The sequence below is a fragment of the Sapajus apella genome, unplaced genomic scaffold (genome assembly GCF_009761245.1).
Source record: "Sapajus apella isolate SASKATOON/1434 unplaced genomic scaffold, GSC_monkey_1.0 scaffold143, whole genome shotgun sequence".
Taxonomy (NCBI): domain Eukaryota; kingdom Metazoa; phylum Chordata; class Mammalia; order Primates; family Cebidae; genus Sapajus; species Sapajus apella.
Window position 1 is genome coordinate 2,924,048 of NW_022437083.1, and position 10,114 is coordinate 2,934,161.

Genomic DNA, 10,114 nt, shown 5'->3' on the forward strand with positions numbered 1-10,114 from the left:
TTTTTTTTTTTTTTTTTTTTTTTTTTTTTTTTTTTTCTTTTTTGAGAAAGGAGTCTTCCTGTGTTGCCCAGGCTGACTTCAAAATCCTGGGTTCAAGGATCCTCCTGTCTCACTGCCTCACCTCCAGTTAGCTGGGACTAGTGTCTGGCTTTGCGTGCATGTGTGTGTGCGCGCGTGTGTGTGCATGCGTGCGTGTGTGTGCATGCGTGCGTGTGTGTGGTCATTTAGCTTTCCCCTCAAGATCTACCTTTTCTTCCTCCTGATATTTTGATGTTTTTCACTGTGACTTCTCATCTCTGTAAATTTAGGTTTGAATGAACTTCAGCTCTTTGATGTTGAGAGTGAAAGGTACTAGTTAGATGAAATAAACAGCAGCAAAATCCTGCCATAACTAAGTATCTTGTTTTGCCCTCTCCCTATAATTAGAGAAATGGTGAGTGGTTTGATAAGGGGAGAAAGTACAGCCAATTTTCAGAGTAATTGGAAATGGAATATGCATATCCTCATTCAGGCTTTTATTTTCAACCTCAAGTGCAGGGGCTGTTGGAGAGATGGAGGGAAATCTTCCTCTCCCTCCTTCGTTAGCTGAGACAGTATCAGCAGTGAGAGCTCAAATGCCATCTCCGGGTTCTTTCCTAATGTCCCAGGGATTACCTCGATCTCTTCCAGCAAGAGTTCCTCTGTTCTGTTACACTTTTTCTGGGTCTGGGCAATCTGCAGCTCAGTATTGATTTTCATGTAGCGATTCTCCAAATTGGTTTTTGCTTTCATCTCTTGCAGTTGGTCCTTGAGGTTAGCAATATATTCATTCTGACTCTGTAGTGGAAAGACCAGGTTTCTAAACTGAAAATACATTCTACCTCCATTCGGTTCAGTCAGCAGCTTCAGGTTCCTCTTTGTACATAGAAATCAACAAGGAACTGGAACTATTTTTCACACAATGGGAATTTTAGCCAACAATCATGAAGAGTATAGATGAAAGAGAACACAGCAGTTCTAAGAATCAGGGCTGTGAGATTAGTTCCCAGGCACATTACTGGTGTACTCCGTATTCCCCACACAGATTTCTTACTGTGGGAGAAAGATCACTGGTCAAAATGATCAAAAGAGCTGACTTCCCACCCAAGCCTCCAGCTATGTGAACTTGGCCAAGCCAAAGTCTCCAACTTTTTTACCTTCTATAAAACAAACAAAAAAATCTACCCTGCCTGAAATATCTCAGAGAGTGATTATTACGTTTCATTCAGAATACGTGTGAAAACTCTTTTTGCGGGTCACCAAGTGCTTGGCAATTGTGAGGACTCAATATTCATTAAGAAAAATATTTATTCAGCACCAGGCATCGAGCTAGGTGCTAAGAAAATAACGGAGGTCTAAATAGACACATTCCCTGCTCCTGTAGAGCTTATGATCTCATAGAAGAGAGATGGCTAAAAAGAAACAAACAAATATGTGTGAACTTTTAAAAATTGTGCAAAATGGCCAGGCGCGGTGGCTCACACCTGTAATCCCAGCACTTTGGGAGGCCGAGGCGGGTGGATCACGAGGTCAAGAGATTGAGACCATCCTGGTCAACATGGTGAAACCCCATCTCTACCAAAAATACAAACATTAGCTGGGGGGGGGGTGGTGCGTGGGAGACTGAGGCAGGAGAATTACATGAACCCAGGAGACAGAGGTTGCAGTGAGCAGAGATCGCGCCACTGCACTCCAGCCTGGGCAACAAGAGCGAAATTCTGTCTCAAGAAAGAAAGAGAGAGAGGAGAGAGAAGGGAGGGAGGGAGGGGAAAGAAAAAAGAGAAGAAAGAAAGAAAAATAGGGTTAAGGGAATTGTTAAGAAAACGTGTATCCCCAAATCCTGAAGCAGTCAAGACCTGGATACATTCCAGGGACGGAAAGAAAGCTCTGGAGTCTCTAGCCTAGTGAGGACTGAAGGGAGGACAAGGGGGTTGGAGGTTGGTAAGGGCACCACGTAGGACCTCAGAGGCCTGACTGAGAGATTCGGGATTCATTCCGACTGTCATGGGAACCCTTGGAAAGGTTTTAGTCAGGGAGGTAACGTTTGTTTGAAAGAACTGTTTGAGAAGAAACAGAGTAACTCCACAGAGGTGGTCAGTTACCTGACAGCGTAGCAATCAGACACACAACTAGCAACAAAAGTGCATGGCTTCAATCAGAGACTCGCCCTCCTTTAAATGCCAACTGCCTTTTCTTTTCTTTTTTTTATATTCCTTTGTGCTCTTGTTGCCCAGGCTGGAGTGCAGTGGCGCAATCTCAGCTCACCACAACCTCCGCCTCCCGGCTTCAAGCGATTCTCCTGCCTCAGCTTCCTGAGTAGCTGGGATTACAGGCATGTGCCACCATGCCTGGCTAATTTTGTATTTTTAGTAGAGATGGGGCTTCTCCATGTTGGTCAGGCTGGTCTTAAGCTCCCGACCTCAGGTGATCCACCTGCCTCGGCCTCCCTACGTGCTGGGAATATAGGCGTGAGCCACCGCGCCTGGCCTCCAACCACCTTTCATCTTACCGTGTAAGTTGGGTAGAATTACTTCTTTTTTATTAAAAAAAAAATTTTTTTAGGGACAGGATCTCCCTCTGCCACCCAGACTGGAGTCCAGTGGCTTGATCACAGCTCACTAACCTTCAATTTCTGGGCTCACCTGATCCTCCCAAGTAGCTAGTACTACAGATGTATGCCATCATGCCCGGCTAACTTTTTAACATTTTTAGAGATGGGGGTCTCTCTGTGTTGCCCAGGCTGGTCTCAAACTCTTGGCTTCAAGGGATCCTCCCACCTTGGCCTCCTGAATTGCTGAGATTACAGACATTAGCCACTGCACCCAGCTTTTTTGTTTTTTTTGGAGACAGGGTCTTGTTCTGTCACTCAGGCTGAAGTACAGTAGCATGATCATGGCTCACTGCAACTTTGACCTCTCAGGCTCAAGAAATCCTCCTGCCGCAGCCTACAGAGGTTTATGATTATTATTATTGTTATCATTATCATCATTGTAGAAACAGTTTCACTATGTTGCCCAGGCTGGCCTCAAAACCCTGGGCTCAAATGATCCTCCCATCTCAGCCTCCCAAAGTGCCAGTATTACAGGCAGGAGCCAATGCTGCACCCAGCCTCATTTTTCTTTTCTTGAGATGGGGTCTTATTCTGTCCCCCAGGCTGTAGTACAGTGTCACCATCGCAGCTCACTGTAATCTTGAACTCCTAAACTCAAGCAATCTCCTGTCTTCAGCCTCCCAAGTAGCTAGGGAATTAATTCTACGTAACTACTGGAAGGAAAAACAAAGCGGTAATTGGAAAAATCCTCTATTAAGGAAAGCAGACACAGGCAGGGGTGTCCACACTGGAATAAGAAGAATTGCATTGGGCCACACATAAAATACACCAACAATAGCTGATGAGCTAAAAAAAAAAAAAAAAAATCACACACACACAATCTCTCCTAATGTTTTAACAAAGTTTATGAATTTGTGTTGGGCCCCAATCAAAGCCATCCTGGGCCACATGCGGCCTGTGGGTTGCAGGTTGGGTAAGCTTGACTTAAAGTGTCATTAGGTCCCAGCCCAGTGGGGCGGCTCACACCTATAATCCCAAAACTTTGCGAAATCCAGGCAGAAGGATCACTTGAACCCAGAAGTTCAAGACCGGCCTGGGCAACATGGCGAAACCTGTCCTTGCAAAAAAATTTAAAAACTCTCTAGGCCTGGTGGCATGCACCTGTAATCCCAGCTACTAGGGAGATTGAAGTGGTAGAATCCCTTGAGCCCCAGAGGCTGAGGCTGCAGTGAGACATGTTCACGCCATTGCACTTTAGGCTGGGCAATAGAGTGAGACCCTGTCTCAAAAAAAAAAAGAAAAAAGAATCATTAGGTCCCTAAGATGAATCAGAATGGAATTCTTCAAGTTATTTTGTCAACTAACTTCTTGGTATAACTCTACAGAATCATTCTGATTGTATGAGAGTTGCTCCAGCTAGATCAGAATCATCCCAAAGAGATTGGGTATTTCTGGCACAGAATATGCTGTAAGCCCTTTGATAGCATGTCTTAGTATTTCGTATTCTCTTACAAGTTGCAGGATTGCAGGCAAATTACTTAACCTCACTAAGCCTATTTTGTCATCTGTAAAATCTTGCCCAGTGCCTGGCACAATTTATAGGCTCAATAAATGTTGATTAAATGAATTTTAAGAGAGATCTAGTTTTGGCTCACTGTTTTCCTTCCATTCTTTCTATACGCACTTCCCTTCTCCCCTGTCTTCCCCATTTCTCCCCACCTCCTTTTTTTTTTTTGAGATGGAGTCTTGCTGAATTGCCCAGGCTGGAGTGCAGTGGTGTGATCTCAGCTCACTGCAACCTCCGCCTCCTGGGTTCAAGCGATTCTCTTGCCTCAGCCTCCTGAGTAGCTGGGATTATAAGCATGTGCCACCACGCTTGGCTAATTTTTCTGTTTTGTTTTGTTTTGTTTTTAGTAGAGACGGAGTTTCACCATGTTGGCCAGGCTGGTCTGGAACTCCTGACCTCAGGTGATCTGCCTGCCTCAGTCTCCCAAAGTGCTGGGATTACAGACGTGAGCCACTGTGCCCGGCCATCCTCTGTAACTTTCTAGACTGCTCATAAGAAAAGCTGTCAGTTATCCTAATACAGCTTGTTTCTAACTGCTTAGATTGTAGCCCCAACTTGTTTTGCAAGTCAATTCCTTGAAACTTGGGATGTATTTTCTTGTAAAAGTAATCTAGATATGAGGTTGGGTCCTAGTGACCACAAAAGCTCACAAATCCACTTTGTCCAAGAAATAGAATACAAATACCATGATTAAGCCTAACTGCCACTTATAAGAAGGTTTATAATGTGCTTAGTGTCTTCTCTAGGAATATAATTTTGCGCCTGGGATTTAAGAATACAAGAGGCTGCCTGAGACTAGGTCCCCTGTGGGGGAGGAGTGGGTGGTGTTTGTGGGGTAGGATATGAGGATGAGAACTAAGAGCCCCAGGGGTGGGGGTCTCACAGGGCTCTGTACTTGAGACATACCTGTACAACCCAGGCCGGCTCTCTGGTTGCTCTCTTTATATTTTATTTTTTGTTTTCCTTTTTTTGAGACAGAATCTCACTCTGTCACCCAGGCTAGAGGGCAATGGCAGTATCTCAGCTCACTGCAACCTCCCAGGGTTCAAGCGATTCTCCTGCCTCAGCCTCCCAGGCAGCGGGGATTACAGGCACGCACGACCACACACGGCTAATTTTTATATTTTTCGTAGAGATGGAGTTTCACCATGTTGGCAAGGCTGGTCTCAAACTCCTGACCTCAGGTGATCCACCCACCTCGGCCTCCTACAGTGCTGGGACTACAGGTGTGAGCCACTGTACCTGGCTATATTTTCAACAGTAAAGGAACGCCAGAAGAAACAATGTCTTTTACGCGTAACTCTTCTCTGCTTGAGAAAGATAGCGTCCATATATTTAATAGCTATGTTAGCTCAGTCACTTTTGGTGTTACGCAGGTAATTCTTACCTGTACTTCAAATTGCCATTCTTTTTTGACATTAATTAGCTGTTTTTGAAGGGATTTTATCTGTTTTCTTCCTTTTTCCTCCCTAGAAGAAATGAGAATGATTTGTGTTCGGAGCAGAGCTTCTCAAACCTTAGAGTGCACGAGGGTCACCCGGCACACAAAAAACCAAATTCCTCATGCCTGTCATCCCAGCACTTTGGGAGGCCAAGGCGGGTGGGTCACCGGAGGCCAGGAGTTCGAGACCAGCCTGGCCAACATAGTGAAACCCCATCTCTACTAAAAATACAAAAATTAGCTGGGTGTGGTGGCACATGCCTGTAGTCCAAGCTACTTGGGAGGCTGAGGCAGGAGAATCACTTGAACCCAAGAGGCGGCAGTTGCAGTGAGCTGAGATCATGCCACTGCACTCCAGCCTGGGCAACAAGAGCAAAACTCCGTCTGAAAAAAACAAACAAACAGAAACCAAATTCCTGGCCTCTACTCCCAGAGACTCTGATTTAGCAGGTCTGGGAGGGGAGCCTGAAATGTGTCTCCTGTCGAGTTCCCAGGGATGCTAATGGTGCTGGTCCATGTAACACATTTGCAATAACACTTTTTATTTTTTTTATTTTTTTTTGAGATGGAGTTTCGCTCTTGTTACCCAGGCTGGAGTGCAATGGCGCGATCTCGGCTCACCGCAACCTCCGCCTCCTGGGTTCAGGCAATTCTCCTGCCTCAGCCTCCTGAGTAACTGGGATTACAGGCACACACCACCATGCCCAGCTAATTTTTTTGTAGTTTTAGTAGAGACGGGGTTTCACCGTGTTGACCAGGATGGTCTCGATCTCTTGACCTCGTGATCCACCCGCCTCTGCCTCCCAAAGTGCTGGGATTACAGGCTTGAGCCACCGCTCCCGGCCCAATAACACTTTTTAAAAGACAGATTTGTTTTATTAATTTGGAGGAAGATTTTCTGGTGTATCAGTGTTGAACCTAAAATAGCCGCCCCTGAGAAAAAGTGAAGAAGAGAAGGACAGCAAGAGGAGAAAGAAGAATCCTGTCTACCTTGGGCACTTCCATTGCATATTCTTCCCCTCGCAGTAGCCGTATGAGGTCGTCTATCATATCCCTGCTTTACAGCGAGAGCTAAGGTAACTTGATATACTGGATATGAGAGTGTGCCTCGCCCGTCTCCCAACTACAGGGATGGAGGTTGGGTCCGAATGACCACAAAAGCTCACAAATCCACTGTGTCCTTGAAATAAGGACATAAATAAGCAAGGGTCACAGCTTCTAGGCTCTGAAATCCTTCGCTGTGTGTGTTCCAGGACCATACTTCCCAGACTGCTCCCATCCGGTGATTAAGTATGGCAGGAATAGTTTGGAGCAAGCCTTTCCTGGGGAGCCAGGACTTCTCTGATGGTTGACTTTAGTTCAAGTACCCCTGAAGACCTTGCCAAACATAGCAGTGGCATCCACCCCTCTCCTTCTCTTGGGGTCAGTCTTGCACTGGTTCCCTTGGCATTCCTTCTCACACAGACATTTCCCCTGATACAGTCTTTGCATGAATAATTCCATCTTGGCATCTATTTCTCAGAAGACCTGGACTTACATTCTTGCCATGGTCACACAAACAGTAAATGGCAGAAACGGGTTCAAACTCAGTACAGTCTGACACCAGAGCCTGAGAACTTAACTATATTACTGTTTCTCAGTGTGCTCTGAGAAACAGCCTTCTGCTTCTTTCCAGCAATACCATTATTTAGGTTTAAAACAAACAAAAAATAGCAAAACAATACCAGGATAAACCAAAACAACAAAAAACGACTTCTTACTAAACTGCAGATAGGTAAAGATTTTTACTCAAGAATTTTTATTTTTATTTTTATTTATTTTTTGTTTATTTATTCTGAGACAGAGTCTCACTCTGTTCCCTAGGCTGGAGTCCAGTGGTGTGATCTCGACTCACTGCAACCTCCACCTCCCAAGTTCAAGCAATTCTCCTGCCTCAGCTTCCTGAGTAGCTGGGAACTACAGGTACACACCACCACGCCCAGGTAATTTTTGTATTTTTAGTAGAGGAAGGATGTCAGCATGTTGGCCAGGCTGTCTCGAACTCCTGACCTCCAATGATCCACCCACCTCAGCCTCCCAAAGTGCTGGGATCACATGCATGAGCCACCACGCCCAGCTCTCTGTTCCCTCTTGAAACAATACTAAAATAACAGGCAAGAAATAATAAAAGGTACAAACTTATAAAGACAAAGAGATTGGCCGGATGTGGTGGCTCACGCCTGTAATCCAAGCACTTTGGAGGCAAAGGAGGGTGGATCACCTGAGGTTGGGAGTCGAAGACCAGCCTGACCAACATGGTGAAACCCTGTCTTTAAAAAAAAAAAAAGACAAATAGATTGGGAGAAGAAGCAATGCAGTTGACACACATCAGCAAAATTAAAGAAGACATAAAGCAAACGAGAAAAATGAGATCTAAATGTGTACAGAATGAGAAGCAGGAAGAAGACTGAGTAAAGCTAGAGACCCCCAGAAGAGCCCAGGGCATGAAGGCACCACACATCTTTGTTTTTGTTTTGTTTTGTTAGACAGAGCCTCCCTCTGTTGCCCAGGCTGCTGGAGTGCAGTGGTGCAATCTCGGCTCATTGCAACCCTCCACCTCCTGGGTTCCAGTGATTCTCCTGCCTCAGCCTCCCGAGTAGCTAGGATTACAGGTGACTGCCACCACACCCGGCTAATTTTTTTGTATTTTTGGCAGAGATGGGGTTTTGCCATGTTGGCCAGGCTGGTCTCGAACTCCTGACTTCGTGATCCACCTGCCTTAGCCTCCCAAAGCGCTGGCAGGTGTGAGCCACTGCACCCAGCTACAGGGCTAAATCTGAGTGAAGTGACTGAACGTCTGGCAAAGGGGCATTATGACCTTTTGATTCCCTTCCCCAGCCCTTGTGGTCAGGCAGCTGCCTTTCCTCATCTTGGGATATCACGGGTGTATTGTTAGTTCCGGCTAGGTTTCCTGGAATAGTTGAACCAAGGTTTGGACTTGGAGACAGAACCAGACACAGCTGGAGGTGGAGATGAAGGGCCGTGCTAAAAACAGGGGATCGAAAAACATTACGCTTACTGGATGGTTGAGTTTCCCCAACCTTTCCCTTGCTAGCTCTCAACAGAGGGTTAGTCAGTCAGTGAATAACCATGGAGAATAACCACAGACAATAACCGTGACTTGTTCACTGCCCCTCACCCATCCCAGCGAAGACTGGCAGATTCTTCGAGACTGCTGACTATACCAAGGGAAAAGATCTACTTTTTCTTCTGCCCAGCCATGCTACAGTGAAGCACTGTCCACATGCACAAAGCAGTGCCTCTGTCGGCTTCTTAGCATTTCACTTGTAAATACAAACGAACGGCCAAAGATGACCAAACACTGAAATAATTCCCCCAACATTAAAAACAGAGACTAGAGCCAGGTGCGGTGGCTCACACCTATAATCCAAACACTTTGGGAGGCCAAGGTGGGAGGATCGCTTGAGGCCAGGAGTTGGGGAGTAGCCTAGGCAACATAGTGAGATCGCATCTCTAAAAAAAAAAAAAAAAAAATTAGCAGGCATGGTGGCACATGTCATCTGGATACTCAGGAGGCTGAGGCAGAGGATAGCTTGCGCTCAGGAGTTCAAGGCTACAGTGGGCTATGATCCTGCCACTGCACTCCAGCCTGGGTGACACAGTAAAACCTTATCTCTAAAAAAGTTAAATTTAAATTAAAAGAAAACAAAAACAGGAGGCTGGGCGTAGTGGCTCCCACCTGTAATCCCAGCATTTTGGGAGGCTGAGATGGGTGGATTACTTGAGGCCAAGAGTTTGAGACCAGCCTGACCAACTTGGTGAGACTCTGACTTTAAAAAATAAAAAAATTAGCCAGGCATGGTGACACACATCTGTGGCTCTAGCTACTTGGGAGGCTGAGGCAGGAGGATCACTTGAGCCTGGGAGGTTGAGGCTGCACTTCAGCCTGGGCAGCAGAGCAAGTCCCAGTCTTAGAAAAATAAGAAGAAGAAAGAAAGAGTTGGAAGACAAAGTTAAGGAAATCTCTCTAAGAACAGAATAAAAACAATGCAGATGGTAAATGGGCAAACAAGTACGAGAAAAATGCAGGATCAGTCATTACTGGATAAACATCTAAAGGGAGTTTCAGGCTGGGCGCGGTGGCTCATGCCTGTCATCCCAGCACTTTGGGAGGCTGAGGTGGGTGGACCACTTGAGGCCAGGAGTTCAAGACCAGCCTGGCCAACATGGCGAAAACCCATCTCTATTAAAAATACAAAAATTAGCCAGGTGCAGTGGCGGGCGCCTGCAGTTCCACCTACTTGGGAGGCTGAGGCAGGAGAATCTCTTGAACCTGGGAGGCAGGGGTTGCAGTGAACTGAGATCATGCCACTGTACTCCAACTTGGGTGACAGCAAGACTGTCTCAAAAAAAACAAAACAAAATGGAGGCCGGGCGTGGTGGCTCAAGCCTGTAATCCCAACACTTTGGGAGGCCGAGGCGGGTGGATCACGAGGTCAAGAGATCGAGACCATCCTGGTCAACATGGTGAAACCCC

At 46.1% G+C, this 10,114-nt stretch overlaps 1 protein-coding gene across 1 annotated transcript in view; it reads right to left on the reverse strand.

Annotated features, from left to right (window-relative positions):
• IQCG (IQ motif containing G) overlaps window positions 1-10,114 on the reverse strand; it is a 41,279-nt gene that overhangs the window by 9,147 nt on the left and 22,018 nt on the right. The window contains exons 5-6 of the mRNA XM_032264235.1: window positions 5,524-5,647; window positions 655-816 (exon numbers count right to left, since the gene is read on the reverse strand). Of these exons, the coding sequence (XP_032120126.1) occupies window positions 655-816; window positions 5,524-5,647 (286 nt within the window). The remainder of the gene's footprint in view (window positions 1-654; window positions 817-5,523; window positions 5,648-10,114) is intronic.